The 27,622-nt window shown below is 41.2% G+C and overlaps 1 protein-coding gene across 1 annotated transcript in view; it reads right to left on the bottom strand.

The window, feature by feature from the left end:
- Positions 1-926: 926 nt before the first annotated feature.
- The window catches only part of RTN3 (reticulon 3), a 57,654-nt gene continuing 30,958 nt past the window's right edge, over positions 927-27,622 (bottom strand). The window contains exons 2-7 of the mRNA XM_058526605.1: positions 6,954-7,161; positions 4,922-5,060; positions 4,419-4,488; positions 3,902-3,948; positions 2,994-3,052; positions 927-1,064 (exon numbers count right to left, since the gene is read on the bottom strand). Coding sequence (XP_058382588.1) covers positions 1,019-1,064; positions 2,994-3,052; positions 3,902-3,948; positions 4,419-4,488; positions 4,922-5,060; positions 6,954-7,161 — 569 coding nt within the window. The 3' untranslated portion in view covers positions 927-1,018. The remainder of the gene's footprint in view (positions 1,065-2,993; positions 3,053-3,901; positions 3,949-4,418; positions 4,489-4,921; positions 5,061-6,953; positions 7,162-27,622) is intronic.

Raw genomic sequence — 27,622 nt, forward strand, 5'->3', positions numbered from 1 at the left:
TGTAAAGTTTCTGTAATTTACCTCTTGAGAATGTTCCCCTCCACGGACTGAGATAGGATTACAATAACTCAATAACTGAGGAGCCCACATGCAGAGTATTTTTTTTCTCTAACAAGTTTACAGCAGTGTACAGCAGTTACAGACATTTATTTCATAATAAGAAAAGTACGACCATATTCATTAAACTCGAGGTGAGGTGGGCAGGAAAGAGAGAGGAAAGCACATTCAGGAGTGAGTTCTTCAACTCACGCTCAGAACTGGTGTCCAAGAAAAATGACAGGCACCACCTTCCCAGATGGTGAAGCCTTTCCTTCCCTGGGGATGAGCGGCAGAGGCTCTGTAGACTCCCTCCTCGGCCCCGCTTTCTGTTTCCATTCGTGGTTATCAGATGGCATTCTGGGAAGCAGGAGCTATTACTACCACCTATAAGTTATTCACAGAGTTGAAAGTCATATTATTAAGTGAAGAAGAGGAATTTTAGGAGTAGCTGCTCACATTGTGGGGCAGGAAGATGGGATCAAGGGCTGTAAAGAAAAACCCATGGGAAGGCATCCCACTCTTGTCCCAGATAATTTCTTCATAAGTTAATCCTTATTTCTTAACTTAAAAATAAGGGCAAAATGATGACGGGAAGCTGTGTGAGACTAGTCCTTGAACACTGAAGAGAAGAACCCAAGAGATGTGTTTCAGCTTCCATTTTCTCCTTTACCTCCAACCTCTCCCCTTTCAAGCTACACGTAAAAGCTCCACCACCGCCTACGTATTGATTTATCCTATTCAACTGATTCTTTCTTTATTCTTTTGGATTCTACGATATCAGTTCTTTTTTTAATCCAACAATTCTTGTGCTTGATACTGTGGGTAAAGGGAAAGGAGGGGAGAAACACCAAATTAAAAAAAAAAAGCCTGGAACGCAGGCCCAAGCTGACACTGAGCACGCTCCTTCATAGTACAAGTAACAACGTTATCACTATTAGATGGTGTTTTAGTAATGGGTGCATTTCTGGTTTCCATGTACTCATTCTGCCTTCTTTTTGGCGACTCCAGGTAGTTTTGCTTGGATCCTATTAAGGAAAAGAAAAAAAAAAAAAGGTGAAAACATAGATATTACATTAGTTCTAGATTTTTACTTTAACAGTGATGCTAGAAGCGAGTCCTGGACTTGCTGGAGCCACGTGAGCAACAGTCCCTCACTTGCGCAGGGCGACTCTGGACGAGGAGAGCAGGGGCCGAGTCTGGTCTGGGATGACTGAGGGGTCCAGCAAGATCCACTCCGTCTCCCTGCCACCGTCCTCTCACTGCCAGAACCTCCGGGTCCTTCACTGTGGGTCCCAGAGAAGAGTAAGCAGTATCTGGCATTATGCCTGCTGCCCGTGCTCCACACACGGGCAGTGCCAGAGCCCATTTCTCTGGCAATGCCAGGTCACCACTAGTGACCTGGAATCAAGGGTCAAGGAGACACATAAGAAAGCTAACCACGGGGGGCTGTCCCCGCGGCATAGCGGTTAAGCGCACCCACTCCACTGCTGCCGGCCCAGGTTCGGATCCCGGGCGCGCACCGTCGCACTGCTTGTCAGGCCATGCTGTGGCAGCATCCCGTACAAAGTGGAGGAAGATGGGCACAGATGTTAGCTCAGGGCTGATCTTCCTCAGCAAAAAAAAAAAAAAACTAACCACAGGAGTTGGCAGTAGTTCCCAGCCCCTCACAGGACACCAAAGCGGCCCTTCATTTTGTTCATTAAGGTCACCCTTGACTAAGGTCATTCCCACCCCTCAGCTAACGGCAAAGCCACTTCTCACAACTGTTACAGCCCAGAGCAAGGGCCCAAGTCAGCTGACATTGCTAATCAAGACTTCAGGTTTAGGGCTAAGCTTCAACCATCCTTCACAATCAGGAGTAAACAGCAACCAGAAGCATATTTGTGCTAACGGCCTCGCCTGGTCTTAGCTCCACTGTACACCTAAAAAAGCAAAAGAGTAGGTAAAGACCCTGGCATCAAGCCAGAGCTGCTGGATGTGGTCAGTTTCCTCTTATCAAAGTTGAAAAAAGCACTAAAATCTAGGGTGTGAAAGGGATGGGGGGGCCACAAAGGGGATGTAACTGCTTGTGATGTTTTGTTTCTTAAAGAATATGTGAAGAGGGGCCGCCCCCTGGCTTATCGGTTAAGTGCTCACGCTCTGCTACCGGTGGCCTGGGGTTCGGATCTCGGGCACACACCGACGCACTGCTTCTCTGGCCATGCTGAGGCCACGTCCCACATATAGCAACTAGAAGGATGTGCAACTATGACATACAACTATCTACTGGGGCTTTGGGGAGAAAAAGGGGAAAAAAAAAAGGAGGAGGATTGGCAATAGATGTTAGCTCAGGGCTGGTCTTCCTCAGCAAAAGGAGGAGGATTGGCACGGATGTTAGCTCAGGGCTGATCCTCCTCACAGAAAAAAAAAAAAAGAAAGAATATGTGAAGAAAATACAGAAAAATGATGACATTTTCATCTGAAGCATTGGGTTCATAGTGTTTGCCATATGTAATTCAGAATTAAAAAAACAGTTCTTTGATATACGGAGTCATAAAAATGTCTATCAATATTTTACTACTTGATTTAAATATTAAATTGGTTAAAAAAAAGGAAAACAGAGGGATCTGGTAGTCGTAGAAAAGAGGCAGTGTTGAGCCTTAAGTCATTTATTTACTAAAACTTTTGTTTCTGAAAAGAGGGAAGAGTGGCTTAAAATTGATAAACTATGTGAAAATAAATGAAGGTGGGGAGACAACCACAAACGTTTAAAAGCCAGTCCAAAAAGGCAGAGTGGTCCTGATCCATTCATCCTTTTTAATCTAAGACACAAGGGATGGTCTTTTAAAGAAGCAGATGAAATAATTTCTAGTAAAATCAAACTATTAACCAAGGCTTTTTTTCACGGTGAAAATTACTTTCTTTGGCATCAGCATTTTACACAGGGGACTAATGTGGAACCTAAGCATACTTACTTTTCAACAATCGACTTGGTCTGATCGCGGGCAATGCCAACGTAGTGATCAATCTGGGTCTTTAGGGAAGGAAAAGTGACTCAGTTGTGGCAACACACAGATTAACCATTTTCCTGAAGGTAACGTTCTTCTGTCTAGTTTAAACATTTTTTAAAAACACTATTGAATATTCTCGAAAATAAAAATAATGTCCAGTTTTTAAAAGAATTTTAACAACTTCAGGTTTCGGACTTCAAATTATGCCATAAACACCGCATACTCTGTTGAAGTAAAAATCATTCCTTTCTCTTGCAGAGGTAAGTCTTACTTGCTAGGTGTCTCCCTCAGGGACACTGGAGTACAGCATTTTCTGAATACTATAAACTGTGTCTAATCTACACTCTGTAATCACAAATGTGTTTTGGCTCTTAAGTAAGATTAATTCATTTAATACCAAAAAGCCATAAATAAACTCTGTTGATGGATGACTTACTCCATGAAGAATAACCTCAGAGCATCTAGCATACTCTGTATACACCATTCCACAAGGCAAACATCTGTTCACACCGATAGAGTCTCATAATAGCCTTAATAGTTTAAATTTATTTTTAGACACCAGTTTTTATTTATTTAAGCATTTTTTCTTGTTTGTTTGTTTTGAACAGATAATGCAATCATGTGATAAAAACTCAAAGGTGCACAACAAGGCATAAAAGTCAGTCTCTTTCCTATCCTTATCCCTCCTAGATATTCAGTTTCTCTCCTTGGAGGAAACCAGTTACCAGTTTCTTATAGGCACCTGACTTACAAAATCAGACTGTAGAAGTGCTTAGAAAAAGATCGCTCCAAAGTGTCAATGCCTAAAACACGAACTAACAACCAGTCATACAACGACTGGCGTATCTGATGTGAATCAGATAAATGCTTACCTTGTACTTCTCATAGACAACTGGAACACTGAAAATGAGCAGTTCGGCTGTAAGACAGAATCACGGGACACGGCAGGTGTAAATGTCATAAAGTCTCAAGACTGAAGTGACACGTACATTTTTCCTCATGAAATATAAGGAAATAGAGATCTTCAATATGAGAAATCCTGGCGAGAGCTCTCAATTAAGGAGAGTCAGATATAGGTACACAGGCTGCCTTCTTTGTACCACAAATAATTTCCAAATTATGAAAATGGTTTCTACAAATAAGATCCCCATATTTAAACCAAATCTAGACAACTCTCCCTTTCTTCTAGCTGTTTTGATATTTCTTTATAGTCAGGACCATTTAATAAACCTATGGCCACAAACACAGGTTCCTCCAGTACCTAGTTCAAGGTATGGATGTTAAAGGCTGGGCCACGTGGAGGGAGTGGAGCCATGGGGGGCATTCTCTTGGCTCTCACTCTTACCAGTTACTTCAAAGAGCATGGAGACGCATTCCTTGCTACCTTACCAAGAATCAGAAGGGTGATTCCATTGAAGACGGCACCAACATAGGTCATCAGCCACATGAAGACGGCCAGCTGCGAAGGCCAACATCAGAGGGTCAGCAGGAATCATGGTAACGTGAAACTCAGGCTAACCAATGCCCATCTCCTCTAGCTAATTAGGTCTGCATATAGTTAGTCATGTCAACCATAAATAATCTCAAAATGAAGGTTACCCTGTTTGCACTATACATTTGAGGGTGCATAAGAGAATTCTGTAGTTCTCTTAGGCCCGAAGACAGACTGGACTTGCATTTCTGTCAATTACATCATCCCCGTTCTGATGTTAGTTCTCCAGGCGCAAGGAGATACCTTCTCTAGTGACGCCCACCCCCATTTTTACAGGTTGATTGAGATAAGCATACATTCTTTTGTCTGATGAAACCCTATGTACTGCTCTTCCTCTGAATTATAACCTAGTCCCTGGTTTTCCTCAGCCTCACCACCAAAAGCTATAGAAGCAACTGACCTTCAAGGAGTCCACCAGATCTTCCACCAGAAAGAGACGAATAATGAGTTTCAGGGCCCTGTTGATGTGCACCATGGCAGCATTCACGTAATTATGGAAAGCTTCTGAGGACAGAGTAATGTCTACATCCAGGTAGGCTCTTCCAGGAGAAGAAATGACAGTCAGACATTTGACGTGGAAGGAAAGGATCTCTTTGTTAGCACAGTTCTTCAGAGTGAAATTCCCCCAGGGGCACATTTTAGAAATCTGTAGGGGCATTTTTGCTGTCATGGAGTGGGGTGGGGCACCACTGTCATTTAGTGGGCAGAGGCCAAGATGCCAGATGTCTGCAAAGTGTGGGACAGCCACACACAATGAAGAACTGTCCTACGTCCTGCGTGACTTTTACAGCCTCATAGGATGTTCATCAAGGTGAACCTATTTATAATCATCAAGAGCCCAGATCATATAAAGACGTATTTATATATAAAGAGGTATTTTTTTCCACAATTTTAACATATCATGAATTTTCTAAAATTGTATTCTGTTTATGCTAAAACTTTAATAAGATTTTTTTCACCATTTTGGAAAATCACATCTGTATTGGAGATTACACATGTAGGTGCAAATACCTGAGGTCTTTATTATGTTTTTTTGGTGTAGTCATGTCCAAGCACAATTAAATATTGACTGGAATACATATTATTATAAATGGCTTTCTATTTTATCACTCCTTTATATTACAATTATGATCTATTTTTGAAATTTTGTTTATAGATACATTATCTATGAATTTCATATCAAAATGATAAAGGAGGCATTATAAAATATTTGTTAACAAATAAAAAAGGAGGGTGGGGATACTGAGTTTGATGGGGTTGAAAACTACAGAGAAAGACAGAAAGACAGAAAGACCTGGGTTCTGCTCCCAGATGCACCACAGAATGGAGGCGTAACCATCTGCTCATAACTTGTTCCTTCACTCCAAACTTACTAGGTGCCTGCTGAGCACCAGACTCTCTGTGAGGTGAGGGGTATCAGGAAAGAGAAGACTGCTTTTGCCTTAAAGAGCCTACAGTCTTGTGGGAAAAACAGAAGAGTGACGGGCATCTTTTCCTTTCCTATTTATTACAAAAATATTTACTACCAAATACAAAAGTTACAAAAATTAGATGTTATAACACAACTTAGCAAAACACATTTTATAAATCCACAACAGTGTCATGCACAAGGGGGAAAAAACTCTGCTAAGACATCTGAGATTGTGGCCAAACAGTAAAATTTATTCATTCATTCAACAACTATCGATTTGTTAAACTAATTTGCAATAACTTTTTCAATGCCACAGAGTTTAAATTGTTCTCTCTGTTTTCAGTGAGAGAAAACACAAGGACCAGAGCCATAGCTAGACATCCTTTCATCACAGTCCGGAGAGGTCACAGCAGGGTTTCTCTCTATGAGAAAAGGGTTTTAAAAAAAACCGGCATTTGGTAACGTTAAATTTTTTTATGGGCTAAGATTTCCAAGAAGAAAACTGTGATGAAAACATTTGTTCAAGTTACAACACAGTCAGAAAAGCCAGCAACTGGATTCCAGAAATGCACAACCTACTGACTTCATCAAGACTCGCCCCCGTACTACGAAAACTAAAGGAAACCAGTAAGAAAACCAAGAGCAACACGTCGAGTTCTGGGAGCGCCAAGAGCGCAGCCTCAATACCAAGATTCAAAGTTGTTTTCAGATTGCACTCTGTGGGGGCTTACACGTGTACCTGGACCCCTCTAACTGAGTGCTGCCTTAGACGCTCTGCTTTCCCCACCCTGCCTGGGAATTGAGACATCCTCTTGAGTCCTAAAGTGTGAGCTTCTAGTTTGTCAGAAGTTCTTGGCTCCCAACTCGGTCTCCTCTTAAGGTGGTCCCAAGGTTTCCAGCTGATGTTTCCTGCCACCGACCTGCTGCGTTAGGCCCTACAATTCTTGATTTTTGGAACTGACCAGCCTCAGCGCGCTCCTTCCCTAAACTGCAGAGTGTTACTTGTGATACTTCAACTCACTTGAATGGATGGCCTTCTTCTGACTTCTGTACAGCCTGGATGACAGACTTGTAGACCCTGAAGCTGATGGTGACAGAGAGAAGAGCCAGGATGAGGTAGGAAACCACACTGATGACACTGAAAGCTGCCAGGGAAAGCAGCAGGATCAGCGTGGTGCCAAAGACAAACCCAGTCTTCTTCACGTCTCGCCAGAAAATCAGATCGTGCACTGCCAAGAGAAAAGGGAACACAGTTATGCAAACGCCACGAGGCCAGGCTGCCCACAGGCTGTCCCTTGCACACTGACAGGCACGACACTGCACGCAGTTACAGGTGCACCCCTTTCATCTGAATGATGAAAATCAGATCATGTCTGGGGTGAGGATTCACACTGCAAAACACTCCTCTGGTTTCTGGATAGGTTTACAAAAACTTAGGAAGGTATTTTTTAGAGATGGCTACTGAAGTACGATGGGGTAAAGTGTCATTTACTTAAATATTTCAGCAGAAAGGATGGTAGAGCAAGTGTGGTAAAATCTTGATTAACTGCTGACTAAATTAAGCAAACCATGCCTATAAATGAGTTGGGTCAACAGACTATAAAACCATCTAACTTGAAATGTATAAATTGGGGTGGGGGTAGAGAGAGTGGTGAATAAAAATAAACCAAGCCCTATTAGTGTTAGCTACAATGAAACACCAGTCCCCATGTTAATCTGAAGAGAACTCAAGAAGCATCACGGGTAGGGGATCACACTTCTGAAAATGAATAGAGATACTAGTAAAAATTGTCAGGAAGTAAGTATAAACCAAGACTGTCCGAGGCAAGTAGGTCCTATGGTTGGGGACATTCAAACTGGAAAAATCTAAGTTCTTCTACTTAGACACCTCAAGAACTCTGGGTGTAAGCTGCTAGCAATTACCTCCCACCTAACAATGACACTGCATTTGAATTTCCATCTGTGAAGGCAAACTTCAACACTCACAGCCCTACTGCAAGTTTCTTCCGTGTTCTTTGCTTATAAAGAAGAGCAAGGGCTTTGGAGCTGGAGAGACATGAGTTTGAGTCCTGTAATTTTCACTCATATTACCCTAATTAACCTTTCCAAACCCTGTTTTCTCATATGTAAAACAAAGAAAGTGATATCTATTCCCTAGAGTTGTTTTAAGGAGTATATAAGGCTAACACACGTAGACTGCTTAGCACTGTAAACGACACGCAGTCAACACTCAAATTTTAACTATAATCAAAATATGGTTTGCCTGGAAGACTCACTGAGGGTAAAATAAACTTGAATCTGATTCAAGTTGACCCACTGGCACCTAGTTCTTCCCCATGTTCAGCTACAACACTCTCCTCTGAAGCCTGACCTTGCTAGAGCCAAAGAAACCCAACCCGAAACTAGGAAAATACTAAAGATATGCTGACTGTACAGAAGAAATAACCACTGGTTCAGCGACTGTGGCTGGGGGACGGACTTATTAGGAGAAACAGGAGGTATCTTGATTCCTGACGGGAAGCTGCGAGTCCCAGACAATGATGTTGCAAAGGAGAGAGGCCTGGCAGGCCACTCAGGCCCACCTGACTGAATAGGAAAGGTGAATAGGATGCTGCCTACTTTCGAGAGCAAACACTAAGCGGGAGAATTCTAATGGTCAGAGTCCAAGTATATATATGTCACGGTTCATATGACTCCAAGAACAGTTTCAACACAGAATGCTTAGTAATGGAACAAACTGATACCGTGTGCCTCCTGATGTAACGCACTGAGAAGGACCCAACATCACTTCTATGGTATTCTTGCCAAAACATAACCGGAGTCTAATGAGAGAACACCAGACAAACCCAGATTGAGAAATAGTCTACAAAACAACTGGCCTGTATTCTTCAAAAATACCAACGGTGTGAAAACCAAAGAAAAGGTTGAAGAACTTTTTCAGATTAAAAGTAAGGAGACTTGGGAGTCAGGCCCGGGATGTATTGGTTAAGTTTGGTGTGCTCCGCTTCAGTGGTCCCAGTTCAGTTTCCAGGCACAGACCACTCACGGCCATGCTGGGGCGGTGACCCACATACAAAATAGAGGAAGACTGGCAACAGATGTTAGCTCAGGGCAAATCTTCCTCAGCAAAAAAAAAAAAAAAAAAAAAAAAGACGACTTGACAACACATAAGTGCAAAGTGTGATCACAGAGTGGACGCTGGATAAGAGGGTAAAAATAGCTATAAAGGACATCGTTGGGACAGCTGACAACATTTGAATACAGACTACATAATTGACAACAGTACTGCATCAATGTTAAACTTCCTAAATTTGGTTAAGTGTACTGTGGCCACGTAAGAGACACACACAAATAGTCTTGCTGGAAAAAAACACACTCCAAGTATTTAGGGGTAAAATGGCAGGATGTTTGCAATCAGCTCCTCCATGGTTCAGGAAAAGACACGCATCTCTAGAGAGAGGGAGGAAGTGATAAAGCAAAGTGGCTGAATGTCAACAACTGGTGACCCAGAGCGAGGGTCACGTGGGGGTTTTTTGTACTGTGCTTACAATCCTTTAAGTTTGAAATATCTGAAACACAGAAAGAGAAAAAGAAAGAAAAGCTTAGAGAATAAGGCTGAGGCTCAGACAGAAAAAGACCTTGATGTGTCAGAGGAGGAAAATGGGATCAAGACACTGGCCTAAATGCACATCTCCCTTTGCCACCCTGTCCTCGTGAACTTCACTGCCATCTGCTGGAAAACTGTCATAGGAAATATTCAAACCTAATGATGCTATCTCATGGGAATGGTGCCCTAAAGGCGTGCAGCACACAACCCACAGAATAGCAGAGAAGGCCGTGGGCTCAGCCTTAAAATCAGTGGTAGGGGGGCCGGCCTCGTGGTGTAGCGGTTAAGTGTGCGTGCTCTGCTGCTGGTGGCCCGGGTTCGGATCCCGGGCGCACACCAATGTACCGCTTGTCAGGCCATGCTGTGGCGGCGTCCCATATAAAAGTGGAGGAAGATGGGCACAGATGTTAGCCCAGGGCCAGTCTTCCTCAGCAAAAAAGAGGAGGATTGGCATGGACGTTAGATCGGGGCTGACCTTCCTCACACACACACACACAAAATCAGTGGTAGAATTAGGGTCTGGGCTGGAAGGAGGACATGCTGATTAAAAGGCGAATAACAGAGGGAAAGCCAGGAAAAGACGGTTCAACCCAGCAACCTCCGTCTGGGACGCTCTCCCTCCACAACCTCCCATGGCTGCTCCTGTACCTCATGCAGGGCCTGGGTCATGGGATTCCTCACCAGAGACTGCCCACCCTAAGGCCCCCTCCTGTCATCACTCTCTTATCTCCTTGTCCTGCTTCATTTTTCACTTTGTTTATTTATAGCAGGCTCTTCCCACCGGTTGTTGAAGGCACAAACGTGGGCTAAGCTAATGGCCAAGAGACAGCATAACCACAGCTGCCCTGTTTCTAGATAATTCCTCTCAGTCTGGTCAAGCTTCTGCACCTGAATCCCATCAAGGACAGTGGACCAAGGATTCCGAGTACACGACACCAAGGAAGGGAACCTGGCATAGTCCGGAGAGTGTTCCTCTCTGAGCCTTGAGGAAGAGCGAGGAGGATGAAACAAGTGAGGAGAAAGCAAGACAGTTTCAGTGTTTCTTTCATAACCAGGAAACCAAGAGGTCGCAATGGTCTGACTCCATGAAATGTTCTTTTTCTCTTCTACTGTCATCCATCCGCTCCTACTGCCTCAGTATAGGACTTGTTAAAACAGAAAATTCCTTTATTTTTAATGTGTTCTCTTCCTTCCTTTCCCACCCTTCTCTTCTTTTGGCAAGCTTTAATTAAGTGCCTACCATGCGGCAGGCAGATGCTAGAACTGGGAATAGAACCCAAAAGGGAACAAGGCAAACGAGATCCTTCCTGACGTTCGGCGAGGAAGCAGGGGATGAATAACAAACGAGGTACGAGAGGCCTGTGAGGATACAGACCCACTGTGAGCGATGAGAACAATGTGCATGCAGGCGCGTACTGCGTGGACAGCAGTGAGGAAAGGCCTCTCCGAGGAGTTAACGTTAAAGGTGAGATATAAAGGACAAGAAGGAGCTGGCCATGCAAAAAGCAGGCGAAGGGTATTCTAGGCTTGAGGACACACATACAAGGGCTCTTGGTTGGGGGCGGGGGGGCTGTTTGCATTGCTTAGGAAAGGTCAGAAGGCCAATGTGGATGGTACGTTGTGAGTGAAGGGGAGTGTGGCAGGAGATGAGGCTGGAGAGACGGGCAGGGACTGGATCACGGAGCAGTTCCATGGGCAGGGTGAGCAGCTCGGATTTTACCGCGGGTGCAATGGGAAGTCACTAAAGGACGTCAGGCAGGGGAATAACATGATATATTCTAGTTTAAAAAGAGGAACACTTTTACTGCCGTATAGAAAATGGATTGGGATGGGGCAAGAGTGCAGGCAGGGACATTCCCTGGGAGGCTGACATGGAGGTTCAAGTGAGAGATGGTGGTCATTCAAATTAGGATAAGGGCAGTCAGGATGGAGAGGAGTGGACAGATCTGAGCTATATTTTGGGGGTAGAACAAGGAGAACTTGGTGATAAACTGGATGTGGGGGGTGACAGAGGGGAAGAAATGTGGACAACACCTGGGTTTGGGGCCTGAGCAAATGGATGGATGTGGTGTCATTTACTGAGATGAGGAAGAGCAGGTTACAGAGCATGTTAATTTTGGGAAGGACGTCTGGAGACATCCACTATTAAAGAAGGCAGTTAGACCCACCAGCGTGGAGCACACAGCGTGGAGACATATGTGGAAGTCACCAGCACACAAATAGTATTTAAAAGTCATGGGAAGGGATGAGGTTCCCCAGTGCTGACAGGGAAGAGGGCCCAGGTCTTAATTCTGAGGTACTCCCACATGCAGGAGCTGAGCAAGAGCAAGAGTCGGGCAGCTAGCGAAAGGCAACGGGAAATACCCAGCGAGGCAGGGGATAACCAGGAGGGCAGAGAATCACAGAAGCTGAGAGAGAAGTGCTTTGATTCTGCCTAATTCTGCTGAGGCTGATTAAGGAAAAAAGCTACCCTGGACCTGGCAATATGGAGACAGTTGGTGATCTGAACAAAGCTTCAGTGGAGTGACGGGAACATGAGCAACTGGAGGGGCTTGAAGAGGAATTAGTGGTGAGACATGGAGGCAGCGAGAGGGAAATGCCTAAGAAAGAGGTTTGGCTGTGAAGAGCAGTAGAGACATTGGAGCCAAGGCACAGTTTTTTAAAGATGGGAAACACTGGGGCCGGCCCCGTGGCTTAGCAGTTAAGTGCGTGTGCTCCGCTGTTGGCGGCCCAGGTTCGGATCCCGGGCGCGCACCGATGCACCGCTTGTCCGGTCATGCTGAGGCCGCGTCCCACATACAGCAACTAGAAGGATGTGCAGCTTTGACATACAACTATCTACTGGGGCTTTGGGGGAAAAAAAAAATAAATAAATAAAATTACAAAACTTTCCTTTAAAAAAATAAAAATAAAAATAAAGATGGGAAACACTGAAGTGTGCTGCTATGCAGACAAACAGGAAGAGACTGAAGAGAGGGCAGAAGCAGTGAGGTCCAGGGGAAGGGAGGGATGGAGAGCCAGAGCCCAGGTGAAGGGGCTGCCCCTTGTTAGTAACGTAGTGAAGAAGATGAGGAGAGACACAGGCCCATTCACAGATCTGAAGACTGGAAGAAGAAGGATTTCTTCCTGAAACGCTTCTACTTCCTCCACAAAAAGGAGCTGAGATCATCAGCTGGGGTGGGGGTAAGGGGGTGAAGACGGTTTACAGAGAGAGAAAAAGATATGAAATGGTTGTTTCAGAAAAGTGAGAAAATGTCTTAAAACTCTTAGAAGAAAACACAGAGCAAATCTTTGTGACATTGGGTTAGGCAACGGTTTCTCAGATATGATACCAAAAGCACAAGTAACAAAGAAAAAACAAATTGGACTATATCAAAATTAAAAACCTTTGTGCTGTAAATGGTACCAAGAAAGTGACAAGAAAACTCACAGAACGAAAAAATGTATTTGCAAATTACATATCTGATAAGGTATTTGTACCCAGAATATATATAAGAATATATAAAGATTTATAACCAAAAGAAAAATAGCCCAACTGAAAAATGAACAAAGAATCCAAATAGACATTTCTCCAAAGATATACAAATGGAAAATAAGCACATAAAAAGATGCTCAACATCGTTAGTCATCAGGGAAATGCAAATCAAAACCACAATGAACTCACTAGATGGCTGTAATAAAAATACAGTAACAAATATTGGCAAGGATGTGGCGAAATTGGAACTCTCATACATTCCTGGTAGGGATGAAAAATGGTGCAGTTGCTTTGGAGAACAATTTGGCAGTTCCTCAAAAAGTTAAACAGTTATATGACCCAGCAATTCCACTCTTAGGCAAATGCCCAAGAGAAATAAAAACATATAACAACACAAGAATTTGTGTACACCAATGTTCACAGAAGCATTATTCACAACAGCCAAAAAGTAGAAACAATCCAAACTTCCATCAACTGATAATGGACAAATGAAATGTAGTATATCCATACAACGGAATTATTCAGCAATAAAAAGAAATGAAGTTCTGACGCTACATGCTACAACATGAATAAAACGTGAAAACATTAGGCTAAGAGAAAGAAGCCAATTACAAAAGACCACATATTATATGATTCCATTTATATAAAACATCCAGAATAAGCAAATCCACAGGGATAGAAAGTAGGTTAGTGGTTGTTTAGGGCTGCGGTGTTGGTCGTGGGAAATGGGGAGTGACTGCTAATGGGTATGGGATTTCTTTTTTGTGGGAGGACTAAAACGTTCTAAAATTGGATAGTGGTGATGGTAAAAAAAAACATTTAGCTGTACATTTTAAATAGATAAATTGTACAGTATGTGAATTATATCTCAATAAAGGTGTTAAAAAAGGAAACAGACAAATGTGCAATTATACTCAGAGATTTCAACACTGCTCTCTCAATAACTGGTAGAATAAGTAGACAGAAAATCAATACGGAGATAGGGGACTTGAACACTTTATTAACCAATTTGACCTTCTTGACACGTATAGAACACCCTACCCAACAACAGCAGAATGTACATTCTTTTCAAGTACATGTGGAACATTTACCAAGATAAACCAGATCCTGGGCCACGAAATAGCCATGATAAATTTAAAAGGATTCAAGTCACTTTTATGTTTTCTGAGTACAAGGTAATTACCTTAGAAACAGTAAGAAAAAGATATTGGGAAAAATCTCAATGTTTGCAAACTAAACAACACACTTCTAAACAACCTATTAATCAAAGAAGAAATCAATAGGGAAATGAGAAAGTATTTTGAACTGAATGAAAATCAAAATTTGTGGGATCTACCAACAAACCTGAAATCAACAATCCAAAGAGGCTTATGCACCCCTATGTTCACTGTAGCATTATTCACTATAGCCAAGAAGTGGAAGCAACCCAAGTGTCCCTCGACTGATGATTGGATCAAGAAGATGTGGTATATGTATACAACGGAATACTACTCAGCCACAAAAAAAGACAAAATTGTCCCATTTGCAACAACATGGATGGACCTGGAGGGTATTATGTTAAGTGCAATAAGCCAGAAAGAGAAAGACAAACACCGTATGATCTCACTCATATGGGGAATATAAATCAACACATGGACAGAGAAAACTGTATTGTGGTTACCAGGGGCAATGGAGGTGGGGGGTGGGCACAAGGGGTGAAGGGAGACATGTATATGGTGATTGACAAACAATAATGTACAACCAAAATTTCACAATGTTTAAACTATTAAGACATCAACAACAACAAAAATCGGTATTTCTTAAAAAAAAAAAAAAAAAGCTTGATTTCCCTTTAGTCAGCATTTTTTACACTGTAAAGTCAGTTGAAAATTGGAGTTAACCTTACTGAGAATTTTGTTTGCTAATTAAAAACAAAACAAACAAACAAAAATTTGTGGGATCTAGCTAAAGCAGGACATGGTAGGCAAGTGCCTATACCAGAAAAGAAGGAAGATGACAAATCAGGGACCTCAGCTTCAACCTTAAAAAACCAGAAAAAGAACAACTTGAATCTCAAGTAAACAGAAGAAAGGAAATAATAAAAATCAAAGCAGAGGGCAGGCCCCGTGGCTTAGCGGTTAAGTGCGCACGCTCTGCTGTTGGCGGCCCAGGTTCAGATCCCGGGTGCGCAACAACGCACCGCTTCTCCGGCCATGCTGAGGCCGCGTCCCACATACAGCAACTAGAGGGATGTGCAACTATGACGTACAACTATCTACTGGGGCTTTGGGGGGAAAAATAAATAAATAAAATCTTTAGAAATCTGGTTACTGTGTCAGAGATAAGCAACCCTACGGCCCTGGATACCAAAGTAACATCAGAGATGATTATGAAAGACATAGTCAGAACCAGCTTGAGGTACAACTGTGCATTAAGGGATGTTTATTTTAGATTATTCCAGTTTTCTCTTTGGAGCCCCTTCATGCCTTCTGGTTTCCACTTGGCCCCAGATCCCCACCTGATAACACACTCTATCTCCAGCTTTAGAGTCAGTACAGCAAAGAACAAACCCTGCTCCAGACTGCCTGGGTTTGCATCCTCTTCCATTTACTAGCTGTGTGATTTGGGGCAAGACACTTAACCTCTCTATGCCTCGGGTTCCTCATCTGTAAAATGGGACAATCCAGTATCTACTCTATTGGGATGTTGCCAGGATTAAATGGGTTAATGAGTATAAGTGCTAAGCACACTGTTGATTAGGTAGTAATACAACGTTAGCTATTATTATTATTATTCATTTGACTGCTAATTTCTGCTACAATCATAATGGAAAATTGAAGAACTAAAGTTAAAATTGACCAAGATAAAAAAATAAATAAATAAATAAAGTTAAAATCTGCTACAGAGAAGTAAAGATTTTTTTCCTTTCCTCTTTGTTGCTAACAGGATACTGAGAGATTAAGATCGGGGGATTAGGGCCGGCCCCGTGGCTTAGCGGTTAAGTGCGCGCGCTCCGCTGCTGGCGGCCCGGGGTTCAGATCCTGGGCGCGCACTGACGCACCGCTTCTCCGGCCATGCTGAGGCCACGTCCCACATACAGCAACTAGAAGGATGTGCAGCTATGACATACAACTATCTGCTGGGGCTTTGGGGGAAAAAATAAAAAATAAAATTATTAAAAAAAAAAAAAAAAAGATTGAGGGATTACAAGGGACTCTTTCAACCAAATCAGCTCCTTCGATATATTTTACATATCAAGCTTCCACATAAAATTTCCTATAAAAAAAGGTTGCGCTGTCAGCACTATCATTGAATAAAGGTCAGAGGGAGGCAGAAGGCCAGGAGGTAAAGGCAGTACGATATATGGGCCTACAGAGCAGCCTGGACTAGCATGAATTTGGGAGTTATCGACATACAGGTGGGAATTTGAAGCCATGGCAACAGAAGAGATCACTTAGGGGCATCTCGTAACACTTCAAACCCCACATATCGAAGAACCCATATGTCTTCCCCGTCACTGTTTCCTGCTCAGAGAATGGTTCTACCATCCACCCAGTAACCCAAGACAGAGATCTGGAAATAGGGCTCCTCTCCCTTCTCCCTCATCCTCACACCCAAACACCAAGGCCTGACAGAGCCTACCTTCTTGAATCTATCCATGGAAAACAAGACCTTAACTGAGAGCCAATGGGCTGACCAACTGCCACTCGAGCGCACTGTCTTACACAGACAGAAGGAAGCCTTGGCCGGCCTCGTCCTAAAAGTACTGACCCACACTCGTTCAATGGGTACTGGAAAAACAAAAGCCAAAAGTTCTCAAAAGTTCTCAGAAGTGCAATGTTTCCTTACTTTTCAAGGTTAAACTTTATCTTTAATATTACACCACCTAAAACTTATTTTCATTTGAAAGACGCTTACTTTTTTCTACTTGTGCTTCAATACATTTAAAGTCTTGTGCTGTACTAATTATGCCTTTTATTTCTTACAACCCTTTTCAAGACACAATACAGGCTCTTTTTATAACTTGATGAAAGTACAGTCAACCATTTTTCGGTTATCTTAATTACCTAGCTAATGGCAGACGAAGCATCTGACAAAGAATATCCGTATTCACCAAGAGTGTTTATACTGCTGATAAAATCACGAGTGATTCCTTCTTTTTATTTTCCAAATCCTCTATAATGTGACCATATTACTTCTATTTTTAAAACTTTCAAGGATGTCTATCTCCTGCCCATATTATTTAAGGATGCCTGCTGCAGTACCCTTCTTCCACCAAAAGAGGGCACTAACACATCCAATGGTGTCTCCAGGCTAAGGAGAAAGAAATGGGTCCCTGCCAATTCAAGCACAGCGCGAACCTTGTTGATTTCCTCCTACCCACTGATTTTTACTACTGAACTTGGGGAAAGCTCTTGGTTTGACTCCAACTTCAGCCATTCCCAAAGGTCAACCCACTTTAATCTACTCTCCCAAGTATACACCTCAAAGGAAGAAAAGAAAGGCTTTTCAAATGCTTATTCTGACAAGGAATAAACGTGCAAGAAATTTCAAGGTTTAGTAGTCCATCAGCTTTAACTTCATTTTTAAGAACAAACCTCCAACTCAAGGATCCGTACAGCACGTCCTATCTTCCGTGCATTAGTTTTTCAAAATTTGTAAATATACAACTCTAAGAAGATTTAAATGTGGCTGAAATAGCTAAAAGACCAAAAAAAAAAAAAAAAAAAAAAAAGCCAGCCTTTATGACCACAAAAGGGAAATTGTTCATTAATAAAGGGGATAATAGGCAGTTAAGTTTTTTATATGAACAATTATTTATGTAAAGAAAAATATGTAGACATTTTCATACTGATTATTTCTTTTCTTTGGTTACTTTTACATTAACAGTTCATAATACAGTCACTTTTTGAGTTGCAAATGACATTGGGTTATGTGTTTATAAACTCAGATCCAAATTTTGTGGCTGCTGAAATGGGTTCACAGTCTGATCTGCTACAGATTTATCCTTAAACAAAGACACCCCCCTCAAAATGGCACAGAGGATCACCGACAGAATACAAAGCTGTCACTGTCACAGACAGACACACATGCGTTCAGTCACGGATGCACCTGGCAGCAGGCCAAAGAAATTTGTAGGAACCCCTTTCAATCTAGCATTCCTCTCAGACTGTCAGAAAAAAATAGTTTTTTATTCATTAAAATAACCTAACATCCCCTTTGCCCTCAATTTCAGATTTATAAAGCACAGAAAACAAAATGGCATTGACTACCCTTTCCCAATGGAATAGCTAGGTGGATCCGAATATGGGAACTTTTGAACTCAGTTATCTGAAGAATATAATTAAAGATAAACGCAGTGCTGAATCATGATGGAATGGATAAAGACACAAAACTCTGGCTTTCATTTTCCATCCTTTTTTTTTCTTCTAGGTCTGGCTGGTTCTTTGCACATAACTGGACAACTATTAAATTCTCCATAAAGCAAGTCTAGACTTAAGTCTGCAGAAGACATTGGATCCAATCTAAAATTAAACAAAACACTAATTAATTGCTAGTAATTGTGAAAGCCCAATCTAATGTAAAGTGATTCTATGCCCTTTGCACACATTTATTTCTAATTCAATTTTCATGCTAGTCAGGTCACGGCAACGTGAAATTTCTCCCACGGTCATGATACACTTGGACTTGAATGCCTCTTTGACAGTCTGTTGGTAATACAGATAAGTGACATGGTATGAGACTATAACAATATGTGACACAAAATTCTTCTCTTCTAAAAAAGCGATAGTCTCTAAACTCTTTACCAGTAATAAGCAAAATAAATTTTAAAAATGAAGTGTTAGGTAATACACTCTTGACTTTTGAGATCTTCTCTCCATTTCCCTAGTGGCTCTGTTGAGCTCGCCCCTGGAAACAATGGGACTCTGATCATAACTGGGACAGCTTTTCTCCCCCTCTGCTTTATTTCCCACCCAATATTTAATTCCCCCCCAACATATAGCAAAGTTGAAAAGAGCTTAGAGTGAACACCCATATAATCACTACCTAGATTTTACTATTAATGTCTTATTTTTATTTTTTTTATTGTGGTAAAATACACATAACATAAAATTTACCATCCTAACCACTTTTAAGTATACAGTTCGGTGACGTTAAGTACATTCACATTGTGTGCAACCATCACCACAGACCATTAATGTTTTACTTTACTTATATAACTGTCCCTCAGTCTATTTTATTTTTTTTATATATTTCAAAGTAAATTACAAATATCAGGAAACCAACGTCAGCTTGCATATTATTAACTAAAGTTCAATATTTATTTAGTGTTTCTCTTTTGATGTAAAATTTACCTACAATGAAATACACAATACATTCACTGAGTTTGGACACACGCATATACCTATGCAACCCTATCAAGCTACAGAACATTACCATCACTCCAAAAAGTTTCCTTAATGTTCCTTCCCAGGCAACACCCCAGGAAGTAACCACTGCTCTGATCTCTTCCCTACACAGAATAGTTTGCTTGTTCTATAATTTCACATAAACGGAATCGTGCAGTATGAATTCTTTTTTTACTGCTTCTTTCACTTAGCATAATTTCTGAGATTCATTCATATTGTTGCAAGTATCAAAAGACGACTAGCTATACCACAGGTTATCTATTCCCTTCTTGATGGACAACTGGCTGTTCCCAGCTCTGAGCCATAATGAATAAAATGGCTATGAACATATACAAGTCTTTGCATGAACACGTTTTCATTTCTCTACAGTGGAAAGTTGCTAGGTCACGGAGGAGGTGCATATTTAGCTTTCTAAGAAACTGACCAACCTGTCTCTCAAGTATCTGTACTATTTTACACTCTTACCAACAGTTTATGAGAGTTTCAGTTGTTCCATAGCCGCATCAACATCAGGTGTGGCCAGTCTTTAATTTTAGACATTCAGGTGGCTGTGTACTGAATACCTTGTTTTGATTTGAATTATCTGAAGACTCGTGATGTTGAACATATCTTAGTTGGATTACCTTTTTTTTTTTTTTTTGTGAGGAAGATCAGCCCTGGGCTAACATCTGTGCCCATCTTCCTCTACTTTATACGGGACGCCGCCACAGCGTGGCCTGACAAGCGGTGCATCAGTGTGCGTTTAACTGCTACACCACGGGGCCAGGCCCCATTGGATTACTGATCCTTGGTATATCCTCTCTTGTTAAGTGTCAATCTTTTCTGCCCAATTTCTTTATTGTGTTGTTTTTATTGTTGAAATGAGTTTTTAGTATTTCCTGGATAACGGTTCTTCATCAGATACATGTTTTGTAAACACTTTCTCCTAGTCAATGACTTGCCTATTAGTGGTGTCTTTTAACGCGCAAGTTTTAATTCTGATGATGTCCAACTCATTGATTTTTTATTTTATGGCTAGTGCATTCTGTGACGTAAGAAACTTTTGCCTACCCCAAGTCATGAAGGTATTCTCCTATGCTTTCTTCTAAAAGGTTTATGGTTTTAGTTTTTATGTTCAGGTCTTTAATCCATTAATTAAAATTAATTAAATTAATTTAAAATCCATTAATTTTAAATTAATTTTTGCATATCACCTGAAGTAGGGATTGTGGTAGGCAGAATGCTAAGATGGCCCCCAAGATTCTTGCCCCTGGGTTACATGTCCTGTATACTTCCTCCTGCCCCCAAATGTGAGCAGAACCTGCGAATACGATGGGACAGTCACTCTCGTGTTTGCGTTTCAGTTATGTGGGATCGTGCAGCAGACTGGAGAGAAATTCTCCTGATAGCTTTGAAGAAGTGAGCACAGCCTCCAGGAGCTCAGCATGACCCCCCGCCCACAGCCAGCAAGCAAGAAAATGGGGTCTGGTCTTACAGCCTCCAGGAACTGATTATGCCAACAATCAGTGAGCTTGGAAGTGAATCCTGAGCCTCAGATGAGATCACAACACTGGTTCACACCTGACGATTTCAAAATCACATTTTATTTCAGCCTGGTGAGATCCTGGGCAGAGGACCTGTGCCCAGATTCCCAATCCATGAAAACCGTGAGAAGATAAAGTTGTGTTGTTTTAAGTTGCTAACTCTGTGGTAATTTGTTATTTCTGGATTCGCTGTTTCTTTGATCAACTTGTTGACTCATTTCCAAGTACCACACTGTCTTTATCACTGAAGTTTTATGTCTTGAAGTGAGTATTCTAAATCCTCCAATTTTATTCTTTTTCAAGATTGTTTTAGATTTGCTAAGTTTCATGTATCTCCATAGAAAGTTTAGAATGAGCTTGTCAATTTCTATAGAAAAATTCTCCTGGGACTTTGAATTGTATTGAATCCAGAGATGAATTTGGATAGGACTGACATCTTAATACCGAAACTTCCAATCCATGAACACAGCACAGCTCTCCCCTTGGACAGTTCTTTAGTTTCTCTCTACAGTTTCGTAGTTTTCAGCATAGAGGTCTTGCACTTTTTTTTTTTTTGGTTAAGTTTATTCCTATTTTATGCTTTTGATGGCATTGTAAAAATTTCATTTTCTGATTATTTATTGCTAGTATATAACAAATACAACTGAGTTTTGTATATTAACCTGATATCCTGTAACTTTGCTAAATTCACTTATTAGTCCTAGTAGTTGTTTTAGATTCCTTAGGAATTACCTATGTAAACAATCATGCCATCTGCAAATTAAGACAGTATAACAACTGCTTTTCCAATCTTCATTCCTTTTATTTCTACTTTTTGTGGTAATTCAATGGGTGGGATCTCTAGGATGATGCTGAATACAAACAGTGCGAGTGAGCATCCTTGCCTCATACCAGTCTTAGAGGGAAGTGCTCCATATTCTGGCATTAAGTACAACGTCAGCCGTAGGGTCAACAGATGCCGTTTAGTAGACTGCGGATATTACCTTCTAGTCCTAGTTTGCTGAAAATTTTTACCAGAAAGGATGTTGGGCTTTTTCAAATGCCCTCTCTGTATCGATTGAAATAATCACATAGTTTTTCTCTTATTATGTTAATGTGGTGAATTATGTTGATTGACTTTCCAATCTTAAAACAAGCTTGTGTTCCTGGAACAAACTCCACTTAGCAATGCTGTATTAACCTTTTGACATATTGCTGGATTTGATTTGCTAATATCTTGTGAAGGATTTCTCATCTTAGTATGTTCACGAGGGCTATTAGTCTATAATTTTCTCTGTAATGTCCTTGCCCAGTGTTGGTATTACTATATACTAGTGTATGAGCTGGGAAGTGTTCTCTCCTTCTTTTTTCTTAAACGTTTGAAAGAATCCCCCAGTAAAACCTCCGGGCCTGGACGTTTTTGGTGAGATTTTTGATAATGAATTTAATAGAAATTGTGTTAGCTTTGGTAAATTGTATTTTTCAAGGAATTTGTCCACTTCATCTAAGTTGATGAATCTGTTGGCAAGAAGTTGTTCATAATATTCTATTATCCTTTTACTATCTGAAGGATTCAGATCTGTAGGATCTGAAGTGATAACCCCTTTTTCATGCTTGATATTGGTAATCTGTGTTCTCTTTTCATCTTGATCAGTCAAGAAATTAAATTTGTTGATCTCTTCAAGAAACCAAATTTTGGCTTTGTTAATTTTGTTTGTTTTTTATTCCATTGATTTCTACTCTTATCTTTATTATTTCCTTCCTTCTACTTACTTTGGGTTTACTTTGCTCTTCTTTTTCTAGCTTCTTAAGTTGAAACCCTAGATCACTGAATTCCGGTATTTTTCTTTTCTAATATAAGCATTTATTGGGTACAGTGTTCTATAAATATTGTTTAGGTCAAAGTGGTTGATTGTGCTGTTTAGATCTTTGTGTGTGTGTGTGTAGTTGGTCTATCAATTGCTGAGAAAGAGGTATTAAAACCTCCAATTAAGGGCCGGCCCCGTGGCTTGGCGGTTAAGTGCGTGCGCTCCACTGCTGGCGGCCCGGGTTCGGATCCTGGGATCGCACCGACCTACCGCTTCTCCGGCCATGCTGAGGCCGCGTCCCACGTACAGCAATTGGAAGGATGTGCAGCTATGACAGACAACTATCTACTGGGGCGTTGGGGGAAAAATAAATAAATAAAATCTTAAAACCTCCAATTAAGATTATAGAATTGCCTATTTCTACCTTTAATTCTGTCAATTTTTGCTTCATGTATTTTGAAGCTGTTATTAAGCACATACACATTTACTACTGTCAAGACTTCCTGATACCTTTTCTCACGATAATATGTTACTTTGTATTTCTGGTAATACCCTTTGTCTTCTCTTATGTTTACTTCTGCATCGCATACATTTATATATTTTTTGGTATACCTTTTCCCATCCATTTACTTTCAACCTGTCTTTTTTTTTTTATAATTTTATTTTATTTTTTCCCCCAAAGTCCCAGTAGATAGTTGTATGTCATAGCTGCACATCCTTCTAGTTGCTGTATGTGGGATGCGGCCTCAGCATTGCTGGAGAAGCGGTGGTGCGTTGGTGTGCGCCCGGGATCCGAACCCAGGCCACCAGCAGTGGAGCGCACACACTTAACTGCTAAGCCACGGGGCCAGCCCTATCTGTGTCTTTATATTTAAAGTGCATTGTTTATAGTCAGCATACAATTGGGTCTTGCATCTTCATGCAGTCTGCCACTCTATTGACTGTAGTGTTTAGTCCGCTAACATATTGATATGGTTGCATTAAGTCTCCCATCTCATTCTCACATTTCCTGTCTTTTGTTCCCTGGTTCTTCCTTTCTTTTTGATTATTCAAAGATTTTAATTTGTCTATTGGCTTTTTAGCTATATGCGTTTGCATTATTATTTTAGTGGTTGTTTTAGGGAATACAACATACATCTCTGACTTTTCAGTCTACTTAAAACTAATATTGTACCACTTCATAGAAAATGCGGAAACCCTTGCTACAGTATAGGTCCACATACTCGTCTTTTCTGTTATAAATTGTCATATGAAATAAACATTATAATCTCCACATGCATTGTAATTTCCGCTTTAAATAGTCCTATATATTTTAAAGAAGTTGAGAGGAAAAAAAATAAGTCTTTTATATTTACCCAGCTATTTACCATTTCCAGTGCTCTCCATTCCTTCCTGAAGGTCTGAGTTTCTTTCTGATATCAATTCCCTTTAATCTGAAGAACTTCCTTTAGTGTTTCTTGTAGTGCAGGTCTTCTGGTGACAAATTGTCTTAGTTTTCTTTTATCTGAAAATGTCTTTCTTTTGCCTTCATTTTTGCAGGGTACTTTTTGCCAGATAGAGAAATCTGGGTTGACGTTTTGTTCCCCATTTGACACTTGAGAAGATGTTATTTCACTGTCTTATGGCACCTGTGGTTTCTGGTAAGAAGTAAACTCTGATGATAATTGCCATTCTCTTGTATGTGTCATTTTCTCTAGCTGCTTTCAAGATTTTCTCCTTATCTTTGGTTTCAACAATTTGACTATGATATACTGTGCAGCAAAGGGTTAACTCAGCAGGCCTGGAATGCTCAAATTCTGCACAAGCCAAACAAAGGTCTGTCTTCAAGAGTTGCCTGCGGGGTGTGTTGGGGGGGACACAGGGAGATGAACTCTGAGCCCTTGAAATACTCTGGCTGATAAGCATTTTTGCCTGAGCCTTGGGCCATGCTGTACCAGTGTGACCAGGTAAGTTTATCCTAACAATATGATTTATGACAAACACCTGTTTTTGCTCTGAGGGGCTGGGGTCTGAGAAGCTGAGGTCAGTCATGTGGGCACTGCACGCCATCCTGGACACGAAGGACTGAGTGAGCTTGCCGAGTTGGCAACACTTCACACATGCTGCCACATATCACTGCTGGGAGAATTAAGGACATCCCTGCGTTACTCCACTGGACACCTGGAAGCTTGCACCTGATTTCTCCTGGACTGCATCCCACGTGCCTTTCCCCTTTGCCAATTCTGACCTGTGTCCTTTTGCTGTTATAAACCGTTGAGTTTAACACCTTCTGAATCCTGTGAGTCCCTCTAGCAAATCACTGATCCTGAGGGTGGTCTTGGGGACCCCAGACACGTACCAACGTATGGTTTTCTTTGTCCTTATCCTAGTAGGTGTTCGTTGAGCTTCTTTAATCAGTAAGTGTGTTTTTCATAAAATTTGAGAATTTTTTTGCCATTTTATCTTCAAATATGTTCTTCTCCAGTCTCTCACTTTCCTCCCCTTCTGGGACTCCAATTATACAAGTTAGATCTTATATAATATTGTCCCAAAGGTCCCTGAAGCTCGGTAATACTTTTTCTGTTCTTCAGGTTGGGTAGTTTTCTGTTCATCTATCATCAAGCTCACTGGCTCTTGCCTCTAACACCTTCATTTTGCTTTTAAGGCCACCCTGTGAATTTTAATTTTAGCTGCTATATTTTACAGTTCTAGAATTTCCACTTGGCTCTTTTTTGTTTCTATTTCTCAATTGAGATTTCCTTTCTTTTCATTCAATGCAAACATATTTTCCTTACTTTACTGAACAGTTATAATAGCTGCCTTAAAACCCTGTCTCCCAGTTCTAACATATGAAGTTAGTTTCTGTTGTTCTTTTTTCTTCAGACTGGGTCATATTTTCCTGATTTTTAAAATGCTGTGTGGTTTTGGACTATATCTTGCACACTATGAGCATTATGTTGTACAACCTCAGGACTCTGCACATTCCTCTGGAGAGTACTGGTATTTCTGTTTTAGTACGCAGTTAAATGTGGCTGGACCCAAGCTGCAAACTCTTGTCTCCTCGGCGACATCTCAAACCTTAGTTCAGTTCCTTTATCTTCAGCTGGGCTGCCTGTAGTCTTCCACGCATGCGTGTGGTTCAGGGATTACACCGAGGCTTAATCACAGAGTTGAGACACAGAATCTTAGGCTCTCACTCTCTGGATCTCTCCTTTCCAGGATTCCTCCTCCCCTCACTTTCTGGTGGTTGAATGGCTGGCTCGAATTCTGTCCTCTAAGTTTTCTATGAGAGTTTTAGCCAACCTGCCAGGTGCCAGCGTCAGCCTGTTCTCTGGCTAAAAGCAGTAAAAATGGAAAACTAATTCCATGCTGTTTCTTCTTAAAAGTGTCAGCCTTTTTGCAGAATCTGCCTGCTTTTGTTCATTTTCCAGTGCCTTCAGGTTTGTTTTTTCTTTCCAGTTTTGTCCAGAGTATATAGCTACAGTCATGCACCGCATAATGACATGTCAGTCAACAATGGACGTCAATTACAATGGCGGTCCCATAAGATTAGCACCATACAGCCTAGCTGTGGAGTAGGTTATACGATCAAGTACACTCTATGATATTCACACAATGATGAAATCACCTGATGACACATTTCTCAGAACGTATCCCCGTCGTTAAGCGACATGTGATTGTATATGCAAAAAGGTCAGTTCCAGTAAAAGCCTACTTGGCCAGACTTAAGAAAAACTATTGTGATCTTGTCTTTAAAAATTTACTTCAGGTTCACTGTGTGTAGGTATATAGATTCACTTTTAATAATACCAAAATAGGGATTATTCTGAATACCTTGTTTTCTAACGTTTTTGTGTGTGTGTGAGGAAGATCAGCCCTGAGCAAGCATCCAATGGCAATCCTCCTTTTTTTTTTGCTGAGGAAGACTGGCCCTGAGCTAACATTCATGCCCATCTTCCTCTACTTTATATGGGACACCGCCACAGCATGGCTTGACAAGCAGTACATCAATGCAAGCCCGGGATCTGAACTTGCGAACCTTGGGCCACTGAAGCAGAGGGTGTACACTTAACCACTGCGTCACTGGGCCGGCCCCCTAACTTTTTTTTTCTACTTTAAGCATTCATCATATGACAAAAACTCTGTTAGGTGTTCAATAATGTAGTTTTTATTAATAAAATACGAACATTTTCACATAGCAGAAAACTCCAACTTTGACAGCAAATTCACAGTTACCAGAAAAATAACACACATACCTAAAGTGAAATTGATAAGCACCAGCACACTGACCCTAGAGAAATACTCGTATATGTGTAAAAACAGACAAGTACAAGGATGTTAACTTTAGCACTGTCTATAATATTAAAACATGGAAAATAACCCAAATGCTAATCAGAAAGGAAATAACAGTAATAAAATAGATTATGACATAGCTGTAAAAATGAATAAATTCTATATATTTCAACATGAAAGGAGTTAAAAAACCTAACATAACAAAGATGATAATATTAACAAAGGTTTAAAAACATGAAACAATACTACATACGCACACATTTAAAATAAACTGGAAAGGGGCCGGCCCGGTGGCGCAAGCGGTTAAGTGCGCGCGCTCCGCTGCGGCGGCCCGGGGTTCGCTGGTTCGGATCCCGGGCGCGCACCGACGCACTGCTTGGTAAGCCATGCTGTGGCGGCGTCCCATATAAAGTGGAGGAAGATAGGCACAGATGTTAGCCCAGGGCCATCTTCCTCAGCAAAAAAAGAGGAGGATTGGCGGATGTTAGCTCAGGGCTGATCTCCTCACAAAAAAAAAAAAAAAAAAAAAAAAAAAAAAAAAAAAAAAAAAAAAAAAAAAATAAACTGGAAAGATCTATCAGGTCCATGATGGTGGTCACCTCTGGGGAAGGGAAGAAGGGAGTGGTCAGGTGGTAGT

The sequence above is a fragment of the Diceros bicornis genome, chromosome 31, assembly GCF_020826845.1.
Source record: "Diceros bicornis minor isolate mBicDic1 chromosome 31, mDicBic1.mat.cur, whole genome shotgun sequence".
Lineage (NCBI taxonomy): Eukaryota > Metazoa > Chordata > Mammalia > Perissodactyla > Rhinocerotidae > Diceros > Diceros bicornis.